The sequence below is a fragment of the Aquila chrysaetos genome, chromosome 8 (assembly GCF_900496995.4).
Source record: "Aquila chrysaetos chrysaetos chromosome 8, bAquChr1.4, whole genome shotgun sequence".
In the NCBI taxonomy this organism is placed as follows: Eukaryota; Metazoa; Chordata; class Aves; order Accipitriformes; family Accipitridae; genus Aquila; species Aquila chrysaetos.
This window is the reverse complement of record NC_044011.1, coordinates 45,557,541-45,576,040: the sequence shown is the minus strand read 5'-3', so window position 1 is coordinate 45,576,040 and position 18,500 is coordinate 45,557,541. Positions and strand designations below refer to the sequence as shown.

General features: G+C 44.9%; 2 protein-coding genes and 1 long non-coding RNA gene across 3 annotated transcripts in view; 2 read left to right on the top strand and 1 right to left on the bottom strand.

Annotated features, from left to right (window-relative positions):
• KCNJ5 (potassium inwardly rectifying channel subfamily J member 5) overlaps positions 1-338 on the top strand; it is an 80,303-nt gene extending 79,965 nt beyond the window's left edge. The window contains exon 4 of the mRNA XM_041125162.1: positions 236-338. The gene's annotated coding sequence lies outside the window, so the exon portion shown is untranslated. The remainder of the gene's footprint in view (positions 1-235) is intronic.
• The window catches only part of ARHGAP32 (Rho GTPase activating protein 32), a 188,203-nt gene that overhangs the window by 13,327 nt on the left and 156,376 nt on the right, over positions 1-18,500 (bottom strand). Inside the window, 5 exon segments of the mRNA XM_030021349.2 lie at positions 263-408; positions 1,678-1,785; positions 4,269-4,351; positions 5,078-5,222; positions 8,438-8,540. Of these exon segments, the coding sequence (XP_029877209.1) occupies positions 263-408; positions 1,678-1,785; positions 4,269-4,351; positions 5,078-5,222; positions 8,438-8,540 (585 nt within the window).
• Positions 365-13,441, top strand: LOC115344304. Its single transcript, XR_003924497.1, has 3 exons — positions 365-476; positions 12,350-12,554; positions 12,935-13,441. It is a non-coding gene; the product is annotated as an uncharacterized LOC115344304 (long non-coding RNA).

Here is an 18,500-nt window from a genome sequence, read left to right as displayed (position 1 = left end):
TTCTCAGTGCTAGGGCATAAAGGTAGCAGCCAAACATTAAGACGTGCACTGCTGTAGAGCATCATCGCCTTCTAAGAAAGGTACTGACAGCGATTTCTAAAACCCGGCTATACTGGGCAGGTTCCAGCATCATAACCCTGGCAATCTGTCCTCTAGGTTACAGTAAAAACACATTTGAAATGTCTCAGGGGAGGCTCAGATACCCATGAAATGTCTGCTACCTGTTTTAATCAAGGTAAAACTAGTGGAGGAAGACACACACCTGCTCCATCTCGTATGACTGAGCTGAGTTTGGAACTGAAGAGGACGTCCACGTGGTTCAAGATGAATTCCACAACTACTGACTGGATCCGCACCTCCATGAAGGCAGCTGTTCCACTGAAGCAGGCAGACTCTATCTGCTTTGATCTGAAGAAAAGGCAGATTAAATGAAACACAAACAGCCAGAAGAACACGGGAAGATGCGCCCCTTTTGGGTAAGGCTTTGGCACGTGTTCAGAGCTATTGTGCCTGGCTGCTCAGGCAGACAAGACTTTAGGGGCAGTTAAGAGACTAAATCTCATCAAAGCATTACACCAATGATTAGTGATTTATATGCAGATTTGGGGTTCAGGTTTGAGTCTTATTGAAATGGTAAGAGGAATGCAGGGTCTAGAAGGAAAAGAAGTGTGTGGCAGGTCCGGATCGAGGTAGATGAACTGCATATGCAAAGTGGGGAGCTTTTTGTTAGCTTATTTCCAGATATTGTGAATGGCAGCAGTTTAATGCAGTGGCATTGTACAAAGTCCACTGTGGCCTTCTAAACGTGATTTTTCCCTCTAGGAGGGAATGTCTCCAACTGATCCTGCCCAGCAAGCACCCCGATATTCACAAAAGCAAACTCAAACGAGATCATTTGACTGCTTGTGGGTGTATTGCCAAAAAGGAGAAAGAGCTTACCCTCGTTAACTGCACACAGGGGAAATCTGTGACTCAGATTTCTCAGGACGGTAATAAAAGCAGTCCAGAAATCAATACAATAGAGGCCAGGGTGGGTTTTTTTGTTCGTTTTTTTTTTTTTTTTTTTTAAAGCAAAAATTTTAAATTACACCATTAACTTTAAACTACCCTATCACGCACATTCAAAACAAATTTTAGGGGACAGATTTATCCAAGATCACTTCCATAAGTTTGAATTTTTTCAGCCAAAAGCTGTCAAATTAGACTCTAGAGACTTATGCAATGGGAAATCAGTGCTGCCACTGAACAAATTTTCCTGGATGATCAAGGACACACTAGTCTCATCTAACCAGGAGAGGGCAAATTATCACCCAGGAAAGAGGGGTGGAGGCAATCCTTCCTTGCCGCTACTGAACTGCAGTCAGCGGAACTGCACTGCAGCGAGACAGAATGATACTGGGGTGTTCTCTCTGGCCAGGTGCTTCCACTGACAACAGCAGGGGGCTATTTTACATCACTAGTTCAGGAGCATGCCAGCTGGTCTCAAACCCCTGCTTAAAATAACTTCCTATTAGAAATTTTACAGGAGGAGAAGAGCACATTGGATGGAAGAAAGGAAAAATATCTTTCTCAACTGTCAAAAGTAATGATTTTTCTGGAGAACAGGTATCTGTCTGGTTTTTTTTATATTTATAAAAAACTTATCTTGTATTGAAATGGGAAACAAAAAAAGAGTACCTTAGGAGGTTTGGAGCCCAGACGATTGCTAAGTTCTTAGTGTGCATATTTGTGATGGAGCAGTAATCAGCGAGACGAGCTAAGTGTCTCATTAGGAACTCCAGTGTCCTGGAAAACAGGAGATAGGCAAATGTTCAGCACCGATGAGCAAAGTCACGCTGCAATTTACAAAACTAACCTCAGTTCATTATTTTCTTTTGGTTTGACAGCTAACAGAAAAAAATGTTGAACTATATATGCGAAGAGTGATGCTCAAAGCTATCTTTAGCAAATAATTACACCGGGGGGGAGCTGAGGGGAGTCTCTCCTGATTTGCCCAGGCTCAGTAAAAAGATGGCCAAAGCATCTGCCCTCAGTCCAAGGGCTGGATCCAGCAAACACTGAGAAGGACAGGGGTAATCTAAATGCTACCAGCACAGGAGGATCTAGAAGCAGAGTGCCCTGGAACTTCACCGCTTGGCTGCTTTCGACAGAAATGCACTGTATGGCACAGCGCTGCAGTGCTCATCAGATAGGGGTGGGGAAGGATGGAGAACGGTAATCCTGGTAAGGGGGGCAGTATTTCTTTAGACACCCCAGGATACTGAAAACCAGCAAATTATATCCGAGTTCTACTTACGAAATTACTGGCTACAGGTTTCTTATAGGTATATAAGACACAAGGTTAAATGTCAGAGGCTTCTGTTCACATTAAAAAAAAAAAAAAAAAAAAAAAAAAAAAAAAAAAAGATTTTTATATTAAATGCTACTGTATACCCAGGAGGAGGAGGGAGCACAAGGTGGTAATGAAAATGCTGATGTATCCTGCTCAGGGCTGTTGCTTGGCAGCAGCCCTGGCTTGTGTGTCTCTCAGTGCGTACCCTTTTCTTGGTGGGGGAGCAGAGCCGGGGGTTTGGGGCTCAAAATTCCACAAACGCACAAGGCCTGAAGTGAACAGGGATGTTTCTGGCTGGAAACAAAATGGACACTTCTGGCTTACGCTGCCAAAGGCCGGTTACCTGCATGGAACTTCTCATCGCAGAGTAGCAGAAAAATAAAGTGGTTTTTTTCCTTTTTCAAGCAAACGTCAGCGAAGGAGGAGAGCAGCAGCCCTGTCCGTCTACATAATTTTGCATCCACGTGGCCCCTGGGCCCCCCTCTCTGGTCTAAGACTAAGGCCCCACGCTGATCTCCAAGTTATACAAGTTTGTTCGCCCCATAAAATAAGAGTCCTTTTAGGGAAAAGGGGGAATGCACCGAAGAAAATGAGATGAAGGACATGGTAGACTAGTTTAGTTTGGAGAAGGGCCTCTTCAAGGCCCTGCCCCCTTAATTAACATAAGTAAAACATTACAAAGTACCAGCTATTAGCCTAATTAGTTACTGTTATTTAAACAGCAAGCAGCACACCTTTATAGCTTATAACACATTAGTTAACTAATTATAATTAGTTAAGATTAATGACCATATGATGAGTTATTGATATTCAAATAACCTATACTATAATTATAATTGTCCAGCTAATCACCAGACATTGCAATAATTAAAAGTTAAATAATATTTATTAGCACAAATTTTTATAAATAGCTATCAATATCCAAACAATTATCTTCACGCATTGCAACTGGCCATCTATACCACTCTGGGTACAGAAGCATAACCGGTTCTGCAAATTAACGTACATTACAATAATAAATTAATATGCCAATTGACAATGATGATAAAGTATTACAATTAGAGATCAACAGCCATCTGCACACTCTATCAATGGTCATCTAAACCACTCAGGACCCAGCATCGCAGTTGGTCCAGCTAACTACAATAGTTACTGATATTTCAATAACTTTCAACATACACTGTAATTAGCTGTTTATACCAATTACGATACATAATTGGTGAAGGCTACTTACCATACATCATTACAATAATTAGTTAGTTATTAATACTATTTAAAGAATCATTAACATACAGTACTTAGTTATTAATACCAATCACCATACTTTGTCTGATGCCTTTTTACCATACCCTGCCCTGATTTTTAATACTAAAGACCATTATTAATGTGTTGTTATACTTAGTCAAGACTCCTTACCATGTATCACCAATTAGTTTGAATATATTATTATAATTAGTTATTCCACTAGAGCATTGTTAGAATTTGCTAGTTACTATTACTGCTGGGGGCGGGGTGTGCAGAACTGGAGACAAAATACGCTTGACCAAATTAAACTGAAGGCCTGAACCAATTTTTTGGCTACATTTCACTTTTTTTAATTGTCATTCCTAGAGGTGGTATTGTACCCCCCTGCCCCCACTCCGCAAGAAAACTATTTCCTTAGTGATAGCAGCCAATTCTGACATTGACATAACAAGCTTGTATTCACCTCTTATACGTCGTTTCCAAGGAAGTCAAACAAGACTATGCGAAGTGTATAGTGTTTGTCTGGTAATGAGCTAATTAAAATATAAATCAACTTTATATCGCCATAAACCATTTTAATACACAGAGGCACAGTGCAGCTATCTTGAGAGGGAGAACTGGAATCGTTCGCTCCTGAAATGCTAGCAATAATAAAACGCCGAGCTATAACCACAGTAAAGGCTGCACTAACCTGTAGTGAGGAGGGGGCAGCTGTTGGATGACATCATGGATTTTAACCAACCGTTCTTCATCCGTAGCAGCAGAAACAGCATCCTGGAAGAAGGCAGAAAGGGGTTTAGCTGCCAATAAGACCAGATACCTGCCGCAGCATCCTGAACCACCTGGCCGATAGTACTGTTCCTCAGGATTTTGTCGCTCTGCTCTACCTTTGGAGAGGCGTCTGTCTCTTGGGGACAGGCCGGCACAAAGATAATGTGAGAAAGGCCAAGCAGATCAAGATCTGGGCCACTTTATAGCTGAATTGTACAGAGGAATTCCTTGCAGAGGGCGTTCAGCTCCAAGCAGCATTCGCTTCTAATCCCGCTCCTGTTCGAGGAATCACTGGGGAATGGCAAACGATAGGGGAATTCTTGCAAAGCACTGTTAGTGTCCCGAGTAACCTTCTACTGAGGCCCCAAAAGCGGAATCGATACGGTGTGGCACGGGGGACAAAGGCACGCGTGAGTAAGCCTACAGGGCAAACAGAAGAGGGACCTCAAACCTGGGGCACCGCTGCACTTTTGAAATGGCAGAATGCCACCAGCAGTGGGAATGTGGTGTGCGGGTAGCACTAAACCGGATTGGTGTTAGGCCGGTAATTTTGGAGACAGGCGCTTCTGATCTCTCTAAAAACACCAGCTTAAGCAGAAGTAAGACAAAAAAAGGTGTGTGGAAGACAGATTCAGCTTGCTGCTGGCTCCTTTTCAGTATTTCTCTGTTCCACCTGTGTAGATGAAGTCACGCTGAAGTGGAAAGTGAAAGGCATTGCCTTGTACTCACCGAGAACTTCTCGTAGAGTTGATAGGTCAGCAGAGGGTTCGGGAGTTCGCGGAAGTACAGTTTGCAGAGGGAGCCCACGCAGTGAATGTCTTGGATGTAAATATCCTTTGTCAAGTCAGGAATCTGCTCGGAGTCAAACTCGTGGCTGGAAATGAGAACAGAAAAATGGGCAAAGGGGTTTGCAAAGGAGGAATGAAAATAAAACCCAGCGCAAATTACAGTCGAGAAAAGCAAGGGTTTCCTGATTTGTAGGAAAAAATAAATAGTCACCAAAGCCACATGACCCATGGTTGTGGTGCTCCTAGAGTGGATTTTTCCAAAAATGAGACACCCCCCCCCCCCCCCAACAAGGCATTTTCAGTTAGTTTTACAACTGATTGATTTTACAACTGCAATCCCTTTTGCTTTTCACAAAGTCGTCAGAGAATGTCTTCCACGACCACGGAGACAATCTGAATATTTAACTCCCAAGGGCTGGGAGTGGGAGCTGCAGGAGGAGGAGTGCCCGCAGGTCTGAATGAAAGCTGCTGTCCCTTTGCATTTCAAAGGCCTGGAAATTTAAGCGATAAAGCAATGCGGAGCAGCAGTGCCATCGGCAGCTGCTGCACATGGAAACTAGCGTGTGCAGCGATTCCTTGGGGACAAGCTGGTGAGCTGAGCACGCCTCTGCTACAGGGTGGAGAGCCAGCAACCGCATGAAGAAAATCCCCGAGCATTCCCTTGGTTTTCAGAGAGAGAAAAACCAAAATCACAAACATTTATGAAATAAAAGCTGAGCTTAGAAGGCCAAAGGCTGGCTCGCTGCTAGAATAGCTGCATGGAAAGTGCTGTTTCAAATTAGCAGGACAGATTTGCAGGGACTAGCGTGGTGAGTCAGGCCACGGGGAGCTGCGAGAACACGGCCGCTCTCGCTGAAGCTCGGTTTCCCTACAAGGGTCTTTAAGTCGTAAACCAAAACGGCTTATCGTCGACGCAAGGAGTCATCCTGTCTACACTACAACCACAGCAACGTCGGGGGCTCGGTGGCAACATCCCTGGCCTCTCCCCCTGTCCAAGCCAGGCAATTTGTAATGCAGAAAATGATAAAACATGCCTTCAGCACAGCTCAAACGCCGAGCTCGCCTCTCTCTGCCTACAGAACCGAACCAGTTTGTACCCGTGCCCAAGGCACCAGGCGTATTTGTAAGTGCAGCGGTCAACCGTACATCCCTTACAGCATCGGGAAGGAGCTCCCTCCTTCCCCTAGACGTGAAGGCTGTGTGAGGGAAGCCATTCATACCGCACCAGACTGGGGGGCAGAAGAGGTCTCTACTTCTTCAGACAAGGGGGTGAACAGTCCACCCCAGTTCCTCAGCCCAAAGACAGCACAGAAGGAAATTAAGGTTTTTGTTTTCCCCAACTGATGGATTGCCTGTAGCCACAATCCTCAGCGTTCAGTATATACTGCTCCCACAGGCATGTTCTGACTCATCACTTACTCATATCTGGGAGAGAAACTTATTTCCTGCACTTGGCTCCCCAGAAGAAGAGAGAGCTCAGAAGGGAGATCAGGGAAAGACACCAACCCACCCCACACAAATACACTCAGCCTTGGCTGAATTCTCTGGCCATATCCTGCCCCACTCCAGTACTCCCGGTACTCCGGTATATTTTCCTAGGAACAAATCTCACGCTGTGTCAGAGACTTACCCCTGCAGAAGCAGAAGATGAAGTGAAGAAAGGGAAGCCCTACTACATTCAGCCTTTCTCCTCTCTGCACTGGCTGTTTCGAGAACTACGTGTTATCTCTTTTGACCCCAAAGGAAGATAGATACTTTGTTAGTAGAAGAATACAACTCCACAGTCTCTCAAAAAAATCCAGAGCCAGAATACAGGGATAAACATACCAACTCAACGCTCGCTCTGTTTTGCCTACCAGCCAAATAAAGACAGCTACTGCACTGCTAAAGAGCCAACTTCTGTCCTGGAGTAAATCTCCCACGTGGAATAAATTCTCTAACTTTCTCTCCAACCAAAAAGCCCTTTAAATCTGGGAGATCCAATTCTTCTATGTGAAACTTAAGAACAGTGACTCATTTATAAGGATACTGCAGCCCTAGCTTTGAAATAAGCCTAATGATCTGTTTATATAGCTGGAAACTACAGCCATGCAACGTGTCCTACATTAATCAAACACTTATGAAAATCTGTAGTGATTTAGACGAACAGGGACAGCGTCTACAAGTTATGCCATGTACTCTCTTCCTTTAGTCTTTGGAACATCCCAGAAAGCTGAAAAATAGGCTGTCACTTCATTCTCTCTACTATACCAGGGAATTACGCCATTAAAGTTTTTAAAGCACCTTTGGAAAACAATGAAGGAGAAAATGGTCTTGGCAACACAAAGGGAAAAAATGGACTAGGGCAGCGGTTAGAAAGATGGTCCAGCACAAGTCAAAGTGGGGAATTAATGGGATGTAACCGAAGCAAGGGCAGACGTTTTATTCAGCCAAGACTGCTGTGGGCAACAGCTACAATCGGAGTCTTTGGAGCCCGAGTATCAAAGCCTCAGGAGCAGATTTTTAAAATGGAACTTCCTGTGATGAGAAACAGGATTAAGCTGAACCAGAATAAGCCCATCCATACACGGGTTTGTACAGTAACTGTACCGGCTCAAACCTGTCCATTGAACTTGGGAATAGCTGGTACAAAAAGGATATCCTTCATATGGAAAATACCCCTTGGCTCCCTCTGTGAGGCCCTGGGCCTAGGATCAACGCTGGAATTAGTCACATCCCGCTAGGTTCTCTCAGTCCCTTCAGAACAGGAAAATGCATACCAAATGACGGGAGGAAAAACAGCCTCGCAAAAGGATAAATAAAGACCATTTACTGTGACGAGAACAGCTCCTAACCGGGGAGGACACACACCTAGCCTTTCCCTGCACAGCCACGCAGCATGGCAATGCCACCCACCAAGGATTACGCAAGTATTCTTTGCATGTTACCAATTAATTGCTAGTATGCCTGGAGTCCAAAGCACCAAGGAGAAATACCAGCTGCTCCAAAGGGCTCCGGGAGCAAGAGGAAACAGGAATGAAATGTGGCAGCACAGTGCCACCACGATCCCAGAGCCTTCCGATACTCTATCCTGAAGGAAAACTTCCCGCAAAACGGAGCGGACCGAACAACCTGTGTTGCTCCAAAACGATGCCAAACCCAGCGTACCATCCATTGAGGACAGACTGCACGCCCGCGTCGGAGCTGCTGGAACAGCCTGCCCCACAACTGCCGCAGCGCTGGCTTCTGCAAGCACAGCCTTCGAACCCAGCGCGCGCCCCACGCGTCCTGCAAACAGGTTTGTCAAACACAGCGCCCTTACCGTAGCTTCTGGATGTTGGACGCGATCCCAGACAGACGATATATTCCATCCACAATGCCATGTTTCTCAATGAATTCAGTGCAGCTCTTGAGGACCTGGGGGACTAAAGAACAAGTGGCGTTGGTTAGTTCGGCGTGTTATTGAAGTCCTAGTTCAAGTTGTGGTCTGTCAGATGCCATAAACTAGGCCCAGCTGGGATACTGCTTTAGCTCTTCCTTAGAGGAGAAAGCCTGGAAGAAATTTAACTTTAGGAGTTGGTGTGGAAACTGGTCAGAGGTGTTCTTTGCTTTAAAGAAATGCCAGGATATGAATCAGGGTGAAAGAAGTCAATCCTGGTCAAGCAGAGACAGTGCAGGTCCCATCACAACTCCCACAAGAACTGTGGAGTTAAATTCCATTCCAGAAGAGCTATAAAATTGAGTAAATACACTCTCTCTGGCCAAAGACTTCCTTTGTTTTCAAATCTACACAGGATTAACCTATATTGCTTGGTTTAAGCAAATATAAACATTAAGGAGATGCTACTTTCTGCACCAGGGCCAGGAGTTTTTACAACTGCTAATTTCATCCCCGATGCCTACCGGAGCGTGACTGGATTTAGATAGCTACACAACATACCACACTCACAGAAATTGCAGACAGACCGGGGTATGACAGAATGGAAAAAATAAGCCCAGAGGATATAATTAGGTGTCAAGTTAATATTCAAACCGCTTCACCAACCGATTCCTTCCGGTTGACTTCTCAGCCTCGTGCAGCATCCACTGCTGGAGCTATTTGTCCATCCTTGTAAGCTTAAGGAGGAGCAAATTACTTTCTTTATAAAAGGCAGATAAAACTGCCCTGAACGCAGGAAGAGAAGTAGGATCGAGCTTGTGCGAGCATCAGCAAATCTTCATGGAAAAATCTCAGATCCTTGTGGATTCCTCTGCAAGCCACCTTTATGCTACAGCTCCTATGATGATCTAGATTTATTCTTACATTAGATGCCAGGTCTGATCAATTTGCCACGTGACACAGATCCTCAATAGGTCATGTGGCAAATCCCCTTATATCAAGCAGCAAATGCCATCTGCCAGTCAGTTCTCCTAAGTGCTACTGAACTGAGATGCTCTGTGCTTTCCCCTCCCCAGCCGCTTCGCTGCTTTTTTGCCAGCTTGCAGCAAACGCTCGCACAGCTAGAGAAAAGACTCATTTTAAATGGTTCCCTGGAAATCAGCAGGTGCATCCAGGGCTAAGGGCACATCTGCTGCGCGCTCGAGCACAGGACAGAACAAAACCTGTACATCTGCATGGCACGTCAAACACGCAGGCTCAGCTCTAGTAGATGAGGCCCTGGACCTGCGATACTCAAAGGTACCAAGAGACAGTCAAAACTCAGCCAGCCAGACTCTGGTATTACGCTACTAGGCATTCGCAGCATCTCTCACTGTTTTCCAAAGCAAGACGCAGACTTCGGGGCAAGCAAAGCCCTTGTACATTAAGCAATGGCATAGAGCGAGCCTTGGAAACCACGTGCTGCTTTTTTGGGGAGAGAAAACCGGCAGAGGTGATCACCTTCTGCTCTCCCCTGTAGGTGCAATGGAAACTTCAACTTCCACCAACGCAGCCGGAGACATTAGCAGAAGGAAAACTCCGCATCTGCTCCAAAGCTAAAGGTACCTCTTGCAGCCTTGTGAGCTCAGAGCAGCACCACAACTGTTGGCCTTAGGAATCAACCAGACACACATTTAGGCATCTGAGCCAGGATAAGCAACAACTCCTCACCGCTGAGCGAATACACATTTGGAGAGCGCGTTGGTAAAACGTGCATCGGTCACCCACCACACCGTTAGCTGCGTGTCTGAGATCAGAGCAGGCAGAACAGATGGCCCTACATTCTAATACCGTTTCAAGGAACATTTTTGCAGGACACCACTTACGCCTTTACCCAGAAAATTTCAACACCTCTCAAAGAAGAAAGTTTTTAAGCGGACAGGGAAGGACACACTCGAGCAGTTGCCGAAAAGGGCTAAAATACATTTTGCATTGCACTACAGCGTTAGGAGACAAGTGTGACCCGGGTATAAATTGGTGCAGAAAAGCAGAGAGATGAGAACAGCACCATCCATCGCAGCAAAGGCAAAGGGCAAGGCTTTATTTAGATGCTGACACCGAGAACACCCTGGATTGCAAGACACACTAGACGCGTGCTCATTTTGATTTCACCGAGAACCAAGCAAGACTGTGCCAGATGTCCACATGTGTGCCTCTCCCCAGCACCACCCATTACAAAAGGTGAGAGGTCTCACCAGTGAACTGCGCGAGGCTGCTGGGCTCAGCACTGCATCAGCGGCATTTCCTTCGGCCAACAGCCCGACCGCAGGAGTCGCAAAGGGTTAGGTAAAGGAGTTTACCCAAGTTTTAAAGTGTTGTGGCAAGATCTGCTAACACTTAGCTGCAAAATCCCCAAGACTTTAATGGTCCATACTGGAATCTCCATAGGGTTTCCCTTGAAATTAGTAGCACCCGCTGAAATAGATAAATAAGCGAATAAATAAATAGCACGTTCCCTGCCTGCCTAATTCCCACCAGGGGGGCTGATACCGTCCGAGAAGGGCGATGCACACACCGGGCAGGGGAGCGTACCCAGACAGCTCTCCTGTTTATCTGCGTACCACGAACACAGCTGGGACACCCGCCTGCGCTTCCTAATTGAAGGCCTGTGCCACAGGGAGCGAGCTCTGCGTGTTTCCAAGGCCTTAGCCTTCTGGGGTTTATCTAGCTGTGTAAACAAACAGCATGGTAAGAATGGTATTTACGTACCAGTTCAGCTGAGCAGCAACCTGTTGTGACAATGTGAATCAGGTCAAGGGAGAACAGGGGGGAAGGTGAGGGATGTAGCACCAACAATACGCTTCCTAAAGTACTTCTTTGTCATGGAAGGTCTTGGGCACAGTTAGAATGATTAATATACGCTGAAAAAAATTCTAGCAGGCTTGTTCCACGCATTTCCCAATCTGGTTACTGGGACGATCTGTTCTTTAAGCTAAATGTATATCGTGCCAGCGCCACAGATATTTTGGGGGAATTCTGCATGGTTGGAGAAGTGACTGAAATTCAAGTAGGGCTATAATTATACTTGAAGGCCCTTTGCTGGAATGGTGACTTGATTTTTCTGATATTTGAACAAAGAAGACCCCTGACAATTACACACGTGTTTAACCTCCCTCTGCCCTTTGAATCCCCAGCCCGTTAGCTAAATATACATTTATATACATGCATATACACACATATGGAGGGAATGGTGTCTATTACCACCAGAATGAAATGGCAGGATGACAGCACAAGCCAAGACTTAATTTTGCGAATGCGAAGTGTGCCAAGACCACCACCTGCGGTGCCTTCTGACATCACATTGTGACTTTTTCACGTACCTATCTCTATTGCATAAATCCCCGCTGCAGAGGTGAACTTCTGTGTTCAGGTCCCAATTTTGGCTTCTGGATCCCAAACCGATAGCCAGATTTGAATCAGAAAGGTATCCCAGCTGCATCACAGCAGGAAACTGATGGAGATTTCTTCTCATAGGATGTAGTAGCATCTACTCTAAAACTCTATTAATGTTAGTTAATTACTGCGGTTTCCTGCAATTATAACAACCAGACTCGATGACGCACGTGGTTTGTATTAACAGCCACCTAGCTCAGCACCCGCTTTCTGACAGCCGCCCCAAGCAGGCCACTTCGGGAAAGGCACAGGAGCGAACAAGCACAGGGTAACACACAGTATATTCCTCCAGCCCCAACAACCCTCTGCCCAGAATCAGCGTCTGTGTTTATTAAACCCAGCACACAGCCCTTTCCAGTTCCATGTTCCCAGGCAAGTAACGAAAATGTACTAATACTCCCTGTTGGTTTTATTCCTTTTCAGAGCAATACCGTCTTCAGCCACTGACGCCAGATAATCTCTCTGCAATGAAGTCACTGACCCAGCTGCAGCCCTCTCAAATCCACTGGCAGGTGCTACATTTGAACACCTACCTCTTCAGGAGAATCTCGGCACCGTTCACGTCTCCCGTTCCAAAATCCATCCCCTTCCCTCGTTCCCTCCCTCCCTTCGCTGTCTCAAATAACAGGTAAGTTCCAGGAAACAAAGCGCAAAAGGCTGGAAATGTGGACGTGTCAACAAAGGAGACCCTAGCATATTTCATCACCATAGCAGCTACAGGAATTTATTCAACTCATTCCTGAGCATCTCTCAGCTGGTTTGAAAGGTTTATTGCATCTCCTAGGGCTCGTTAACTGGTTAATTCTCTGCCATTAAGAGGAAGCAGGAGTTTTATGGGTTTCATTCTGAAGAACATTTTGATTCATCTTGAAATCAGGCACGTTTCCTTTCCTATCATCTTGGGTTTATTTTTTCCTTTTTAATCTTTTGTAATGTTCCCTCCCTGGGTTTTGGGAGGCTTGCCTGATTTTTTTTTTTTTTTTTTTTTTTTTTTTTTAATTTTCTTAGTACTTTACTGGAATCAGAACTATTTGTTCAGCCTGGGGAACGAGGCCTCCCATCAAGCTCCCCTCTAGCGGTGTCGTTTTCACAATATTACAGCAATAAGGTGAACTGCCGCACAAGCCAGGCCTTTTGGCTGGTTAATGGACCATAGCACGCTGAAATGCAGCTGCTCAGCTGAATTCCACACATAGCAAACGGACGCGGAAAGCTAAACCTGCAGCCCAGCAGGAGCAAGGAAAATGAAATAAACTGTCCCGAGCGCCACTTCGAACCGCCTAAACAAAGGTAATAACCACGGCTATCAAGTACATGTAATGATACTTAGGAAGCATACGAAGAACCCAGAACCGACTGAAGGAACGCAACAGAAGGTTAAGAGCTATGTTTTGAGGCGCAAGAATATAAACTGAAACCAATCAGCCGTAAGATAAAGTTTAGGTGGAGGCAGCTCACTCTTAATTGTCCAGGCTGCCCTTACAAACCATGAGGAAGGATGGGCACACGCAGAGGATAAAGCGCCCCAAGAACACCCAGTATGATAACAAAAGGTGCCAACTGCATCACGGATGTGCCCCGTTCCTGAGGGTGGTGACTAGCTGAGACTCTGACAGCTTCTAGACATCTGAAATTAGCCCAATAAATCCTGTCTGCCTGGCCATATTAATGTGTGGTTAAGTAAAAACCTAACAATGAATATCCTCACCCGAAGAAATACAGTTGCTTTTACACCAATTATTCTTCCTATTTGTAGCTCAATGTTGCAAAAAACTATCCAAGTATTTCCTAAAAAAAACGTAAAAAAACCCCTGTAATAATTCAGACTGTAACTTTGTCCAGTAACCTCATTTCAAAGTACTCATTTCTGAAACTCGTCCCTCCATCTTACAGTGAAAGTTACACAGAAGGCGTAAACCAGCATGCAAGAGAGAGGTTAAAAATTTCCTTTTTCTTGTTCTGTAAGGAGCTCCCTGCCAGCCGGTGAGTCGCCCGCGCCTGTCATTTCACAAGCGCGCACCCCACCATCCCCTGCACGTTCAGATTCTCTTCTAAGGACTTTTGTCTCGCTCCTAAATCTGCGTCCTCTCGAGTGAATCACCAGGAGTAAGAGAGAAGTAGCAGACCAACCAAACAGCAAACCTCCTTCAAGGTGCTCTCTTCCCGATGTCTGAGAAGTGACCCACATTAAAATCATTTATGCTGTTGATGAGTTGCGTGATTTCCGAGCCCGCTATCACCAGCTGCATTATTTCTTGGTAACATGCAGCGTTCTTATTTGAAGTGTGACTTTTGCACTTGGGAAAGTTCAATAATGGAAGAGAGGGCCATAAACCACGGGTAGGTTCCAGGAGCAGACACCACGGAGTGCCCATTTGTGGAATCGGCCTCTGGCACCGGACTCTGCTTTTTAAGGCTGGACTTTTTTTTTTTTTATAGCAGCTTACCCAGGAACTGGGTAAAAACAAAGTGCAAAGTTCAAGCCTGAGCAACATAAATCCCACTGTGTTGCATCAGGCTAGGAAAGCAGATGACCACGTTTTTCAAGTCCTGCGAGATCAGCAACATTCTCCATGTTGTGGGTACGTCTCTGCTAGGGCATTTTTGCACTTGAGGACTGCAAGTGGTACCTTACTGCACTCCTGTCAAAGATCAGAGCCTTTGTATAGTACATCCATCTCCCAGGCTGTACCCACCTAATTCTCTGGGGTTGGTTTTTTTGTTTTTAATACAAAATATCCACAAATGGGATAAAGATACTACTAATACATTGGTATGTGCGCTAGCATTTTCTGTTTAGATCAATTACACTAAGTGCAATAAGCTGAGAGGGGGGAAAAAAGCATCCACCTCGTTAAGAGAGGAGGGATAAGAGCACAAGCAATTCCTGCAGGGACTGCAACATTTTTTTCTCATGTTTGCTCCCCCTACAGCTGTAGTGTTTCGAAATGCAAATTAATTTTCAACTCCCTGCTGTCCTCTGGGTCACTCAGCCATAAAGAATTTCTCTTCTCACAGCTGCAGGCAGGGTAAAAAAGAAGGCGAGAGAGAAACTGTCTCTTTTCTTAACTGCAAAAGCTTGTATTGCCTGCTCAGCTGCCCCTTTCTGCAAGTACTTCCCCCAGACAAGTAATTCTCCACGGGGACCCCATGTACCTCTTTGTAATGCTGACCCCGTAGCCAATAATTGTGAGTTCCAGCAATTCAGAGGGCAGATGGTGAAGCGGTAACAGTGCCTGTTATGTTTGGAAATTTGCCCCAAATAGCTCAAAACTATTGGCCTTTAAAAGTATCAACTTGTGTTCAATGAGTTCGTGTAGCAGAGAACGCATCTGCAGGATCCGTCTTTTATGTTACAGGGGTTTGTGCGCGCAGAGGCACATACTACCGGATCGGAAGAAACATTTAGGCACCTAAAACACACAGGCTTTTCATGATTTACGGAAGAGCTCCACTGAATTCGGCACCGTTCGGTTTCCAAAATGTCTGACAGGTTTAGATTTGTGAAAGTATGCAAACCCAACCAAGGAACAAAATAAATATAGGGGATACACACAGGTAAGTTTCCTTATTTCCTACAGACAATCTCAAGGCTACTCTGGATCTAGCATACCAACCCGTGTTAACACTTGGACAAATACTATTTCATGTTTATAGCACTCTCTTAATCCTCCACATACTTCACAAGTATTAAGAAACTTACCCTTGTGGCACCTTGGGGGCAGATACGGACTGTTAGTTTGATTTTACAAGCGTGGAGACGGAAAGGAAAATATCAAACAAGCTCCCCAAGGCCACAAAAAGTGTGTGAGACAGGGCTTGAGCTGCTCCCAGCTCACCGGCCAGAACTCTGACCACAGCTTCGGTCATTGATTGCCCAAGTCCTTTGGAGATGGGTTTTGATAAAAAAAATTACTATAAATCGTGAAATACTGAAAGAAAACTGGTTTTGGCATGTCTGAGGCTGACTGGTTTCAATATATTGCCACCCTCTTGGAAAAAGGGACAGCCAAATGAAATAACAGCCAGCAGGACAGCAGGATGAATGGAATGGTATGGCCGATATTACCTGTGAGCTCAAAGGGGCTGTCAAATCACAACAGCCCCACTGAATTACTGCCCCAGAATGCAACTTTACAACCATTTTTCCCCCCGTTTACGCTGTCTGTGCACAGAGCTGTAACAAACATGGACTCAGATGCAAGTGAAAATGCTGAGACAGGCCAGTATTTCTTCATTGTGTAACATAAAACAAGCAGGAAATGATAAAGGATCATAAGAAACAAAGACGGTCAGTTTGGGCTCCAACACGCAAGGCAAAGCAGTAAGAGTATGTGTCAAATCCTCCCCTTGTTAATGATTTCTCAAGCACAAAAATAAATCACTTAGGGAGGAGAAAAAGTTTAATGTATCTCTGTGGCACACAGCTTATAAACAACTTTTAAAGTTTCAAGTAGTGGAAAACACTTGCCGATGGAAAACCATGTTCTCCCTATCCATAGGCAACTGTCTCCTGAACTCCTTCATGGGCACTGACAGACCAGTTACAATTTCTTGTTAACTAAATACAATATTCTGGTGTAGGATTTGCCCTTTCACAATGACTAGCCACGTACTATATACAATTAGTTCCCGTTTTCTCAATAGGACCACAGCGCACAGAAAAATGCTACTAAGGGAGGCAGAACAGGAAGGTTTCCAGTTTCCTCAATACCTGCATTAGGCAGGCTTGTCAGGAAACACAAGATTCACCCCCCGATGTGTGAGCTGTAGCCCTGTATATGAATCCTCCACTTGCCATGTCTTTTGTTTATGGCTCTCTTTCCCAAGGTATCAAGGAGGGGCATTACAAAATTTATTGGTTAAGTAAGGATGCATTATTTTTCCTGCGGTGCCAAGGGAGAAGTTAGGATCCACTTCTTTTTTCTTTTAAACACCTATATTATGGTAGACGAGGTGAATCACCCTCCAGATACACCCATCTGCTTTAATGGGCTACCAGATTAACTGACCTTAGACCTGGATAACTGCTAGATGCCTAAGAGCAAAGGAGAGGAATCCTACTTTAAAGGACCTGCCCAAAGTCACTCAAGAAATGTCTTAGCAGAAAAGAGAATCGTGAACAAATCCTTCCAAACTCAGATTTATGTCCTAATCATGAACTCCTTTAGGTATGTAAATGCTTAAAAATAGAGACGGAAGTAAAAGCAGGATGCCAGATCTGAACCTACTTGGAGGTTTGAAACTTTTAAGCTCCCATTCAAACCTGTCAGCTTGGATACTCTGAAAATACCTCTTAAAAGTACAAAAATGCCCCGAGGTTCATTCACAGAATGAACGCATCTAATATAAACCTTCAGCCTCATCCACAGCCAACGTTCTCCTCAGCCCATCGTCATGACTGGGGCCCATTTCATCGCTCTGATCTAAATGTTATGGCTAACACACACGACCTACCTTTTTCGTGCAGCACTTCAATAAACCTTCGTATGAGAACACGAAGCTATTGCTTAAACAAACCTACTGATGTGGTTGCCCGTGTTCAAGTCGTAACAATTCCAAGCATACTCGGGGAGCTACACGCCGGGGCTGCTGTACGGCCACGTAACGATCCGCTGTTTGAACTGTAGCGGGCCCGGGTAAAAGCTTGAGGATCTATCTCTGATGGAAGCCCTGCAAATGCTAAAAAGTCTTTCTGAAGCGAAAATCTTGGCGCAAACCAATTCCCTACCAAGGACGTCATGAGCAGGGGTTTCAGCTGGGCCTTCAGAACATAAATTGGAAGTTCTTGGCTTTCAGGGTGTGCCTTGTGTGTACAGTTAAGAACAGTATTTAAAGAAAGGAAAGGAAAAAAGCAACAGTTCTGTAAATATTTATAACTTTCTACTTTTCAGCAAAGTTTGCTTTACTTCTTGTTTGTCATGTTCAATTTCATTCTTCAGCAGTAAGAGAGACAGAGTGGAAACTGGTTACGTTTACCCTCTAAGAGTTAAAACATCAAGAAAATCTAAAATTAATAAATATGTAAGACTCAGCTGTCCTCAATTCCAAATCAAGGCTTCCTTCACAGATGGCAAAGATCCAAAGCCAGCCAGGCAGACTTTTATAATGAAAATTATTAGCTAGTAAAAGGGACTCCTCACATTAATCCTAGGAACCAAAGAGATGACATATAGATTACCAAACTTCTGCTTGAGCTAAGGGGAACCAGATTTTTATAGAACCCTGCCAAGACGCTGCCCGAGCTCTGGTTCCTTGTGTTACTCTGTTCCGGTAACAGTGTTCTCCCTGTACTCAAATCTGCAATAAATTAGCATCAAAGGCAACTACATCACCCAGCTGCAGCCAGGGGATCGCTTGAAGGGAAGGGTAACGCTGGAGGACCCAGAACAAGCCGTGATATCACCAGAAATCCCAAGGTGCTGTTAAGGAGCTTATCTGGAGAGCATAATAACCAGCACAAGAGAATAAAACCCTCCCTTGCAAACAGTTGTTGCTAGCACCCAGTGTATAACAAGATCAAGATCCGGCATCTGCTATAATTTGAACTTGCACGCAGTTTTGAAGTCTCAGC